This window comes from Pyrgilauda ruficollis, unplaced genomic scaffold (genome assembly GCF_017590135.1).
Source record: "Pyrgilauda ruficollis isolate IOZ18807 unplaced genomic scaffold, ASM1759013v1 scaffold39, whole genome shotgun sequence".
Taxonomy (NCBI): Eukaryota; Metazoa; Chordata; class Aves; order Passeriformes; family Passeridae; genus Pyrgilauda; species Pyrgilauda ruficollis.
The window spans coordinates 6,259,874-6,272,028 of record NW_024525378.1 but is presented as its reverse complement, the minus strand read 5'-3'; the positions used below and the strand labels follow the sequence as shown (position 1 = coordinate 6,272,028).

The 12,155-nt window shown below is 40.6% G+C and overlaps 1 protein-coding gene across 1 annotated transcript in view; it reads left to right on the top strand.

The window, feature by feature from the left end:
* The first annotated feature begins 152 nt into the window (after nucleotides 1-152).
* The window catches only part of VPS13D (vacuolar protein sorting 13 homolog D), a 98,384-nt gene continuing 86,381 nt past the window's right edge, over nucleotides 153-12,155 (top strand). The window contains exons 1-16 of the mRNA XM_041476562.1: nucleotides 153-295; nucleotides 2,692-2,860; nucleotides 3,723-3,800; nucleotides 4,029-4,219; nucleotides 4,535-4,615; nucleotides 4,949-5,065; nucleotides 5,279-5,383; nucleotides 5,714-5,884; nucleotides 6,473-6,573; nucleotides 7,032-7,200; nucleotides 8,557-8,649; nucleotides 9,379-9,586; nucleotides 10,118-10,297; nucleotides 10,516-10,646; nucleotides 11,334-11,406; nucleotides 11,877-12,041. Of these exons, the coding sequence (XP_041332496.1) occupies nucleotides 2,764-2,860; nucleotides 3,723-3,800; nucleotides 4,029-4,219; nucleotides 4,535-4,615; nucleotides 4,949-5,065; nucleotides 5,279-5,383; nucleotides 5,714-5,884; nucleotides 6,473-6,573; nucleotides 7,032-7,200; nucleotides 8,557-8,649; nucleotides 9,379-9,586; nucleotides 10,118-10,297; nucleotides 10,516-10,646; nucleotides 11,334-11,406; nucleotides 11,877-12,041 (1,960 nt within the window). The 5' untranslated portion in view covers nucleotides 153-295; nucleotides 2,692-2,763. The remainder of the gene's footprint in view (nucleotides 296-2,691; nucleotides 2,861-3,722; nucleotides 3,801-4,028; nucleotides 4,220-4,534; nucleotides 4,616-4,948; nucleotides 5,066-5,278; nucleotides 5,384-5,713; nucleotides 5,885-6,472; nucleotides 6,574-7,031; nucleotides 7,201-8,556; nucleotides 8,650-9,378; nucleotides 9,587-10,117; nucleotides 10,298-10,515; nucleotides 10,647-11,333; nucleotides 11,407-11,876; nucleotides 12,042-12,155) is intronic.

Sequence of the window (12,155 nt, the reverse complement as noted above, 5' to 3'; positions counted from 1 at the left end):
TATTCTCAAGTTTCCTGACCTCTTTATTAAACAAAATTCGGATTTCCAGCAGCCCCAATCCCGCCCTGTTCGAGCCCATTTCCGTGAGGGCGTTCCGGCCCCAATCCCGCCCTGTTCCAGCCCATTTCCGTGAGGGCGGCGCGGAGCCCTCTGTTCGGGCCCGCCCCAGGGGCGTTACCGGGCCCCGCCTGCAGGGGGCGGTGCCGCCGCCCCATCGATCACTCGGCGCTCCCGCACTCGGGCGCACCCCCGCGACCGCCCGGCGCGCGCCCGCCGCCCCCCGCTCGCAGCGCAGGTGAGTGCGGGGCTCCCGGGGGGCTCCCGGGGTGCCCCGAGGGGGTACGGGGGGCACTCGGAGCACCCCCGGCCCCGCTGCCTTTCCCTTCTGCGTCAGCCGCCGCTCCCGCTCCTCGGCTCCGGCCTGAGGGGCCCCTCCCTGCCTCACGCCCCTCGCGGCGCCCCGCCCCGTCCCGGGGCGGGTGGGCGAGGGGCGTCCGCGCTGCGTCCCGGTCCGTCCCGGTCCCCGCGGGGCGCGGGGTGCAGCGCTGCGCCGGGCGCGGGGGTCTCAGCCTCGCGGTGGGCCCCGGGGGTCCCTCAGGGCCTCCCCGCCTGGCGCGGGCCCTTCGCCGCCTCACGCTGCCCGGGGCTCCCGCGGGGTCCGTCCCGCTCCGCCGGGCAAGGTGACCTTTCGCTTCCTCCCCGGCACGCCGTGCGAGCCCACGAGTTTCTGCTGCCGATGCCCCGTGTCCCCGGCGCTGGCCCGGAGGCTCCTTCCCTCAGGTTTTGGGTAACGGGGCGCTGGAAGAGCCCCCCGCCCCTCGGCCGCTGCCCTCACACCTGCCCTGGCCCCGGCGCTCCAGGGCCTGCTCTGTCTCCCCCTGCGGAAAATTGCATCCTTCTTTCGCTTTGAGCCGGGGCCTGCTTTGGGCTTTGGTTCTCACCCTGACAGTTCTTGTGCTGTGTGCCTTAAGGAAATTAAAACATTGTCATAGAAGAGAAATGCCTTATTTTTCTTTCCAGGCCACAGCAGTGTATTGGAGAGTTAAGAATATAAAAGCCTTAAAACATTTGAAAGATTTCTATATGGTTAGCTGTGTCCCACGACTTTATGTTAAGGATGTGATGTACTTCATGTACAGCTCTTAGGGTGACTTCAGGCAGGGCTCATGCACCAGAGGGTTTCAGTCACTGGGATGCTGATCTCTTCTGTGCTTAAATGTTTCTTCAAGGTCTTTCCTCTGCTTTGGTTCCAAACACCTGTAGATTCCTTCTTTTATTGACTTTTATATTTTTTTAATGACAGTGTGACAAAGATGACTGTATATACTTTTTGATCTTGAGTTTGTTGTCACTTTTATTAGAATAAAACCTATAATATAAGCTGGTGGCCCAAGAGCACAAATGCTTAGTCTTTATTATGTGGAACAATAGTATTGTTTTTGAAAATTGTTGACAAATTTTACAAAGGCAAAACTGTTAAAACACATTTTATATGAAGTCATGTGATTGCGTTGAATCGAACTTGCCTGTGCTTTTTTCTGTTTCATTCTTCAGGACAGCACAGTTTCACTTTCAACCTTTAGAAAAAGCCTTTCATTGCTTGCTTAATTCTGGTTATTTAATTTAACTACTAGTTAAATATTTTCACTGCCTTTTTAAGAAACAAATAAAAGTTTAAATGGGGCTGGCTAAAATCAAGCAAATCTCATAATGAGAAAACTCTAAATCTTAATGTAAAATTTAAAATGTGACTCTTGAAGCTGTTGTTTCCTTCTATGGGCAGCTGTAAATAAAGGATGTATCTTGCTTTTTCTGCTTTGTAGAATCCAATGGTTTAGGCAGGTATATGGGATTGGGAGAGTTTTTTAAACACAAAATTGAGACATTTATTCCATTCTAGTCTCAAGGGATGGCCTGCATGCTTTCTTCCTTACTGTACCAGGCTTCACCCCGCCCTTGCAGGAGCTATGAGTAGTTTTGTAATTCAGTGGTTAAAAGGTTGAACAGGGACTTTGGGATTTTAATACCCTGATTACCACAGAAGTGACTGGAGAAGAGTGAAGGGGGAAATGTTCTGCGGTGTGACCAGTGGTGCTTCTCTAATGCAGCTTTTTCCCTCTTCAGTGCAATAATCTCTGCTGCCACTTTGAAAACCTGTTGCAGTAAGTGTTGGTGGGCTATTTTTGGGGCTTGTATCTGATTACTTCCCACACACATGCTCTCCCAAAAAGGGGTGTGAGTAGGGTGAGTTGCTTCACAGATGTCATGTAAGAATTGTACAAAATTATGGTAGGCTTCAGGCTGTTACTTCAGAGCAGGCTGCCAAACCCAGCATGGTGAAGATGTTGGCAGCAGAGGTCAAGGAGGCCAGTGCAAACTTCAGATCAACGTGGAGTTTTGTCCTTTCCTTTTCTGGAGGAGGATTGTAGATTCTCTGTGTTGATTATTGCACCAAAAGGTAATGTTTTGGTTAGAAAAAGGATGGAAAGATGAACTTGATGTGCAAATGTCTCTATGAAGCTGATTTGACACTTAAAGGGCATAGGATAAAGCTTTTTTAAGGTAGAAATAAACCTTAGTGCTTTTGCTTCTCTTTAGATAGATCTCAGTAAGAATTGAAGTGACAGGGATGTCAGCTCTGCTGAGAGTGTGTATTTCAGACAATAATTTTCTTCTTTTTTTTTCTTTCAGACTGGGACTAATTATGGAAGAGAAATCCAAAAAATGACAGAAAAGCATTAGTTTTCTCCTTCTAGGACAGTCATGTTGGAAGGATTGGTAGCCTGGGTCCTCAACACCTACCTGGGCAAATATGTCAATAACCTGAACACAGACCAACTTTCAGTGGCACTTCTGAAGGGTGAGGGAGGCTTTGTGGTATCTTCTGTACTGTTTTCATATGGTAATTTAGAAAAGTGTTACTTTTTTGTGATAACTGGAAGGTGGAATAGAAATAATCACTTAATATTGTGTTTAATAACTATATAATAGTTATTAACAGAGTTTGGTACTAGAACTTTATAATGAACAGTAAATGATCTTATGTTCTTTGCTCTTTATCAACACTCTTAAACCAATTTACACAAAATTGTCATAAGTATACTTAGCTACCTTAGCATGTTGAATTTGTCATTTTTTCCTGATACTGTTCAGTTAACTTTCCTGTTGAGGGACCGTGGCAGGAAGTGTCTGCGGCCTCTTACCTTTTGGTGCTCATAGGTACTCACTCCCCTGTGCTCTGGTTTGTGTCATGCTGCATCCACGAGTTTTGTACTTTGTACAGAGTCCTCAAACCAATGCTTTCTGTTCACCTTTTGCTGCTGTTATCTGCTGCTTCTGGTGAGAATGTTTTGTAATACTCCAAGGCTCTTCTGTGTGTGCTTTTCACAATACTAAGAAAATAAGTATTTCTTTTGAAAAGACAATAGGGAGAGGTTTTGTCTGTGGCTATAATGCAGTTCAGTTCTAAAACCCCACAGAAGATTGCTTCTGGATGATATAATGAAATAGTTTGAGCACATGACATTGGAAAATTAACAAGTGTATTAAATAACCATTGTGATCTTAACACAACCTGCAGTGATAGGTTGGCTGTTCTTATTAAATCCCATTTAATTTTTTAAACAACCAATGCCAGCTGTTTTAGGCTTACAGTGTTCAAGTTGGCTTTCTTTAACATAGTTTTATTTATCAGACTTGTCTTTTTCTTCTGTTTTGTATAGGTGCTGTTGAATTGGAAAACTTGCCACTAAAAAAAGATGCCTTAAAGGAGCTGGAATTACCATTTGAAGTAAAGGCAGGTTTGTATTTTGCTTGTGTGTGCAGGACAGATATTTTCTAAGCAGGAAGTATTGTACGTTTTAGAGGACCTGTGAGTCAGAGGCTTGAACAAATGAGGTAGCCTGATTTTTAGGTAATTTCTGTTTTAGCTTGTTTGTTTCTTATACCACGTTTTCTTTGGGGATTTTCAAAGCTGATAAAGTAAGCTTTCACAGAAATCTGACGGTGTTTCTGTTTTGTTTATTCAGGTTTCATTGGCAAAATAACACTACAGATCCCTTTTTATCGTCCACATGTGGATCCATGGGTCATATCTGTCTCAAAACTGCACTTAATTGGTGCACCAGAAAAAAGAGAAGAGTTTGATGAGGAAAGGGAAAAGTTGCAAGAAAGAGAACACAAGAAAGCCCTTCTGCTGGCACTTGAAGAAAAATGGAAGGTGAGTCACACTTGTGTTTCATGATGAAGAAACCTCTGTGGTGGATGGATTGTATTTAAGTCTCCTAACAAGAGACAGAACAAATGCACGGGAAATGGAGCTGGAATTTGATTTCCACGTGCTGACATAGTGCAGTTTCTGTCCTACCACCCCTCACCGTTATGTCCTGTGTCCCACTCGTGTCGGAGATACATAAATATCTTAGAAAAACTAAACAAGTTAACTTTTCTCCCTGTTAACTGTGTAACAAAGTATATTGTTTCCTTACCAAGTGTTACAGTGCTTAGTAATGCTTATCCCTGTTTCCTCTTTCAGAAAGAACAACAACAGAAAGGGGAGTCTTACTGGTACTCAGTTACTGCATCTGTAGTCACAAGAATTGTGGAAAACATTGAAGTAAGTCTTTGCTTTTGAGTGGTTGGCAGTTACACATTTGCCTTTAAAATAGAGAATAATTGTAGGATAGCAAAAAAAAGTACAGTGTGTTGTGAAAGTGGCTCGTGTATGGGGAAAAGGGCAGGGACTGCTGGTATCTGGGGAGAAGGTAGAAGCAGGGAGTACAAATCAGAAATGAGGAATAGGGTTTCTATTAGGGTAAATATCTAGTAGAAATTTGTTGGAAAATTGCAGAAATTAAATATGAAATTGTTCCAGCATTAGTGAAAATACTACTGTTTGCTATAATAATGTAAATAGTATATCTCTTGTAATGTTTTTTTTTCTGTCCAGTTAAAAATCCAGGATGTGCATTTGAGATTTGAGGATGGTGTCACAAATCCCTCACAGCCATTTGCATTTGGCATCTGCATCAAAAATGTCTCAATGCAAAATGCAGTGTTTGAACCAGTAAGTGCAACTTGTGTGTACAAGAGCAGCTCAGATGGGACGCTGCATGTTATGGGTGCTAGCAAATATTCAAAAAAACATAGGCCATCTAAAAAAACTTGGTGGTAATAAATTGACTCTGTGCATTTCGTGTTTTTTATTGGGTATGTAGAACTAAAAACAACATGGCACGTGGTGTGTGATCAGATCTTGACTTCACTTCTTCTGCTGCAGGTGGAGAAGCTGATGCGGAAAAAACAGATGGATGTTGCTGATTTCAGTGTTTATTGGGATACCAGTTGCACTTTACTGGGTGACCTGCCTCCTGGTCAGCTACAGGTATATGAAAGAGGTTTTGCATATGAAAGAGAGGTTGTTGTTAGTCTCCTTTCTGCAGTACAGATCTGATTGGTGTAGAATTTATTTGATCTGGTCTTTTAAGAGCAAAAGAAGTCTATGGTTTCATGCTTTACTGATAGGATACATGTGCAACCCGCAAAGGCTGTGCTGTGAAATAGCTTGTTTTACTTTTGAAGAGAGAACATGTCCAAGAAGCTTTTTCCAATGGACTGGTCTGCTAATAAAGTACATTCTAGTACATGAAACCAGTGCATCCTAATGACTATTGCACACTTGCTTCTTAGAGAGTAATTTGCTTGTAACCCCCAGGAAGCAATGGATAGAAGTATGGAAAGTCGTGATCATAATTACATCATGGAGCCTGTCTGCACTTCTGCTCTTCTCAAGAGAAATTGTTCTAAGGAGCCTTTAAGATCCCGGCATACTCCACGGCTGGAATGTGACATTCAGCTTGAGACCATACCCCTGAAGCTTTCCCAGGTGAATACCAACCATTTACCTGCCAGTAACTGGAACAGATGTCATAAAACTGTGGCAGTGTTTGTGACAATTTAAATGCTGTTATTGTAGCATAAAATTAATACTCTCTGAAAGATTTTGTTTGAGAGGCAGCTCAAAGAGATATATTGAATAAGTTGTTCTAAAGTCAGGCATTCAAAATTGCTTATTTGTTTTACTGAAACTGATTACTGCAAAAATAATTAAATTGTTGTTTGTTCATTGTAGTAATAGGAAGGGTATTGTTGGAGGGGGTTTGGTCTGTACAATGTACAAAAGCAGCTGAAGTTATGTTGATAACCTGACTTGGAAGATTTCATTCTGTGTATTTGTAAATAAAGCCATAAATGGAGTGTCACACGTGAGCTACTAGTAGCTGGGAGAAGATATGTCACACAGGGGAGCAAAATTGTGAATTTAGAATAATCTTAATTCTGCACCGTGTACAGGCCATTGCCTTCAGTAAACCAAACCTGTGGCTGGGTTTTTGACTGGGTTTTTTCCTCTCCTCTTTTCCTGGGAAAACACTCCAGTACCACCTCACTGATCTGTGTGTTGTTTCATTTAAAGATGCAGTATCAGCAGATCATAGGATTTTTAAAGGAACTGGCAAGAAAGGAACGACAGCTTAAATACAGGAAGTGGAAACCAAAGGTTACAGTAACAGAAAAGTAAGTACCTCTTCATATGGGGTGTTGTCAGCTATATTAGAAACACTAGAATGAGAGAAATACAAAAAGGTACATAATAATCATATGTTAGAGATTCAGTTTTCATGTTTTGTTCCCTACCTCAGAAATCAGTTAAAAAGATTCAGATGTAATTCAAATGTAAAATTATCTTTACTTGAGGCTTTCAGTCCAGGCTGTGTAACTCTGAATTTTGTTGTCTGTGCCTGATATGTGGCAGCTGGAGTGAATCCCAGTGGAGTGGTAGGACCCTGGGGAGCACTGTCCTATCCAGTCTGTAGGACCAGCCCATCTGTGCTGGCTCCAGTGCTGCTGCTTTTCCTGGCTGCTGGCCCACTGCTTTTCACTGAGTCTCCTGGACCTTTCACCAGTTGGACGTGCACGTGCCTTAGGTTTTTTTAATGAAATACTGCTAATACAGTAATTGAAAATGGTTTCAGCTGCCGGGAATGGTGGATCTTTGCCCTGAATGCAAATCTTTCGGAGATCAGGGAGCAGAGGCAGCGTTCCACCTGGGCATTTGCGCTGCATCGGGCCCGGGACGCCGTGTCCTACACGGACATGTACTACAGCAAGCTGAAGGGGGAACCACTGTCTGCTGCAGACCAGGTATTTAGACTTGAGTTTCTTCTACAGTGATGGTTAATGATATTGCACTTGGTTTATTTAATCTTCTCATGTTTAAAACCTGGACAAGTTAAGAAACGTCTTCAGTTGTACTGCAGGCTGTTTTCACTGAACTGACTTCTGACTGCAGCTGAGATTTTAAAGATGAGACCTGGACTTGTGGGAGATGTGTGAGCTGCAGGGTTCCTGTGTTTTTGTTTTGCACTGCAAAAAGCTGTCTGGTTTTTGACCTATATCTAGTGTTCACCAAAAATAGCATTAACTGCTGTAGAGTGCCTGTGACAGTTGGTAAAATGCTTTCTTAACTCATGTTCTCTGTAGATCCAAAAGGTATTTAAATACCAGAAATATGTCTACCCATATGCTTGGGTAGATAATTGGGAAAAATTGTGGCTATTTGACAGTTGGGGCTGTTTATTAGTTTTGTTTTTCCAAGTTTATTTGAGGATGAAGAATTCAGTGCCCCTAATAATGAACCTATGACCTACTTCAGAAAGTAAAAACTCATGAACTATAATTAGCTGATATTTATCTTTATGTATATTGGGACTTATTCCTCAAATCAGTTCAGGGTACCATGTACCACACCTGTATTGAAGGATAAAAGGAATTCTATTGATACTTTTAAGTTGTGTGTAATCCTTACTTTTGTTATTTGGGTGTGAACTGTAGGAGTAGTTTAATGTACAGAAAATTTTTATAGTACTTGGCAAAGCCAGGTCTTATAGAGTACGTGTTGTGTTCAGCAGAGCTGTGAAATGTAGCAAGGGTAATGGCAGTGGACTAGAAAAATGCTTTTTCTTTGTTGTTTCATGATAGATTTTTTAGACTCGGGTGAATCATCAGTTCCCTCAAACAACTTGTTAATCAGTACAAAGAAGACAACATGTCTGAGTAACTGACTATGAATACTACATTGTCCTAATTTACCCAGTTAATTTCCTCCACCTTCTTTACTCAAGACAGAAGCTTTTTTTTGCTTCTGGCTAAGCAAGGCATTCTCTTAAATCAGTTTCTTTTCCCTGGTTTAATTTTTGTGCTGCAAATCTTGCTTCTTATTTGTAATAGGAGGTTACAGTTGTGAATTTTTTTACAGTGCTAAAATAGTGTATTTTGCAATCAAATAAGCTTTGTTTATAATTCAGGGGAATGTCAATGTTACAACTGCCTACATGGCTTTCATTCATTTTCATATGCTGAGGCACTTGGATGTGATCATTAATGCCATCTTAGTTTTTTTTCTACAAGTCCCTAAATCAGTGCATGATACTTGACATGTTTGTGAACAAGATTCTGTACTCCTTTAATGCAGGTACTTTACCTTTTTTGTCTTTCCAGGCAGAAATGCATCGTATTGAGGATGAGCTGACTTATGAGGAGTTGAAGGTTCTGTATGAGATAGTTCATAATAAATTTCATGACTTAGCTGAGGTGAGAACATTCTCTGTACAGGGTAATACTTGGAATCTTTAAGTGATTATCTGAGGTATTGTTTTGCTGGAGAGCCTGAGCATGTATTTTCTTTGATTTAAAAGTGTGGCATTAATGCTAAAACTGCATTAATGCTCAGTTCCTGCAGTTTTTGCTGTTGTGTCACTTGCACAGTGAAATCTTGTCTTACCATATAATGATGCTCCCCAGCAGGATCCTTGTCAGAATTCCTAGGTCAGGTACTCTCCATCTTAAAAACAGAGAGTGGAAATGAAGGCCTATAGTGACTATTTTCCCAAAATAAACATGTGACAGAAGTGAGCCTCGTGGAAATAGCTTGGGGAACACACTTCATTAAATATGGACTAATTTCTGTAACAACACAACATAATCTCTTGCAAATACAAATGCTAAAATGTAGAGCTGGGCTTTATGGTGTCAAATGACTTCTTTGGTTTAGTGTTTCTAGACTAAGATTTGAACAGTGACAAATGGCTTCATATGTGCATAATCACATGCATATTTTTATATTCATGTGAATATGCACGCAGTGTTAAGTGATGATATGTTTGTTACTTCTGTGCTGCTTCCCCTCTAGGCTGAGTATTGATTGGGAATATCACTGCTGGGTTGCTGAGTAAATAGGAGACGAAATTGTGTTTTTATTGTGGTGTTTTTTGTACACTGGTGATACTCTTTCACTCAGCAGCATGTTGAATGTTCAAACAGAGTGTTAAAGAGCCCTTGCCTGATTCCATTGGAGGTTCCCCTCCAGCAGAAGCCCGTGACAGCAGCTCTGGGATGCTGCAGTACCTGCAGTCGTGGTTTCCTGGCTGGGGAGGTTGGTATGGATATGCTCAGCAGACATATGAAGGTGAACCTTTTGAAGGGCTGCTGCCAGACCCGAAGGATCAGTGGAATCCAGAAGACATACTGGGTATGGAAACAAGGGTTTGCTCCCATGGTTTGATACCTGTTCCAGGGGGACAGAAAGAGCTCTGGGCTTGTACTGTTAAAGGATTCTCTGCTAGCTGATGTACCCAGGCAGCAGAGCCTGCCCAAAGCTGAACAACCTGGGCAGTGTGTCAGTGCCTGGATACCTGCTTGTTTCCAAAGCAATACAGGGAATGTATTTACTTGCACTGTTACTGTCATTTATGGCAAAGAGCTTTGGGACTTCTGTTCAAGTGTATGTGTGGGTCTTGTAACTGGGTGTAACAGGAATAGTACTGGGTTGTTGAGGTCTTTGTAAATTCAGGCTTACATTACCTTGATTGAAAGAGAAGAATTTAATGGAATATTCTTTTTTTTTAAAAGGAAAAAGGTCTATCTGCTCTAAATTTTGTTTCTGTTTTTGCCCCCAAGAGCTAGAGAAATCTTTATTTTCATATTCATAGGAATTTTCTTGTTCTTCAGCAGCCCTCCAGAAACTTAATTTATTTAATGTGTTGATTTTGTTTTTTATTAGGCACGGATGAATTTTTTGATCCTGCTGCAGATGCTTCCAACATGAATACCTTTACCAAGAGAGATCATGTTTTTGCTAAATTAAATCTACAGCTGCAGGGTGGCTCTTTCACTCTGTTGCATAGGAAGAAAAAGGTGTTGCGTGCTGAAGAGACTGCTTTTATGCAGCTGGAGTTTTCAGGTATTAAGCTATTTCTGTTCTTTCTTAAAAAAGATGAGAGCTGCCTCACAATCATTGTACTGCATAACAAATTTCCATGTTAAATTTTTATAGAAATAAATATATATAAAGACTTCAAAAATACTTGTTTGCTGGACAGTATTTTTTATTTGTAAAATGTAAATAAAGTGTATGCTGTACCAAAAGAAACAAAATAATTTTATGTATTTATATTCCAGGTGTAAAGGTCTTGGCAGAATCCCTTCCTCGCAGAAAGTCTTCCCTTCTCAAAGTTCAGCTTGGTGGTCTTTTCCTGAGGGATTTGGCAACAGAAGGGACCATATTTCCTGTTCTTGTTTTTCCAAATCCTGTAGGTGACAAAACCCCTATAAGTTACTATGTGGGATGCATAATTGTGTATGAAAATAGTCATACTCAAAAACTCAAAACACTTCTTATCCCAGAAAGGGAAAACAAAAGTCTTGAGGAAAAGTTTCCACCTGTTGAATTTTTCCCTCTCTTTCTAAATATTATTTGTAGAAATCTTCATTTTTTATTCTGCTTTACTGTGTGCTTGTAACTTCAACCTTTCAGTTATATGTGTTGAGAAGAAGTTAATTTGTTGAACAACATTTGATTTTTGGAACAATCAGCATTGCTGCTTAGTAAGTGATTGTTCTTTTCCATCAAGATGAAAGGCCCAAATAATGGTTTTGTTTCACCTCTATGCTGGTAAACTAAATGCACAAATAGATTCTAGAAAATATTTCAAAGTTCTCTTCTGAGTGAACAAAATTTGAATCTAAAGCCATGAGGATTTCCCATGTATTTTGTACTTTGTACTGACTGCAATTTGCACTTCAGAGTTCAGCCTGTGTGCAGGAGTGGGGAGTGTTTGCTGCTTAGTCATATTGCCTTTTGTTTGACCATATCAGGGCAAAAAATGCATATAATAATCTCAGACTGTACATATAGTTCAACAGAAAAGACTTTTATGCTTATCAGGTGGCTTGGTTGATTTTATCTAAACAGTCTTTTTCTTTTAAATTCTTATTAGCAAAAAGAGGTTGGCTGCATGTCTTCCTTTGGACTCCAAAGTTTGTCCTCAGAAATGACTAATCAGAGCACTGGTAAAGATTTCGTTTTATGTTTGGTGAGATAATTCCTACAAACCAGAAATTTCGAAAATAAGTACCTAGAGTTTGAATTAATGCAAATGCTTTCTGCACATGGTAAAGATAAAATCATAGAAGCTTTGTTCAAGATGTAAGGTGCATGCAGGTTGACTTTAAAGAAAGGAAGAAATTATATATTTCAAGGCAGTAAGAGTTGCACTTACTGTTTGTTTTGGTTTAAAAAGAATTAGGAGTTCAACATTAGAACCCCAATTATACAAGTTTTTGTATATATAAACTTGTTGAATTCTGTTGATTGTAAAAGTTGATCATATTACTTCCTTTTCTATTACTGAAGAATTCTTAGACACTTGTATTTTCCCAGTAGTGCCAGTTAAAAATCAGTTATTAAATTCTTTGGGAGTTGTTTTTTGCTTTTGTCTTATTTGTTTGTTTTGGATTTTTAAAATTTTTTTCTGTTGCAGATCCTGATGCCCCAGTATTTGAGATGCTTTATGAAAGAAATCCAATTCACAGCACTTTTGAGAGGCGCCTGGAAGTCAGTACCAGACCACTAAATATTATTTACAATCCACAAGCCATTAAGAAAGTAGCAGACTTCTTCTACAAGGGAAGGGTTCATACCTCAGGTTAACCTTTAATGTGTTTTTTTTTTGTGGGGTTGGGGTTTTGTTGGTGCAATTACATCTTTTCTTGTCTTTGATTTTTATTTATTTTCGTTCTTAGAAATATAAAGCATTAAT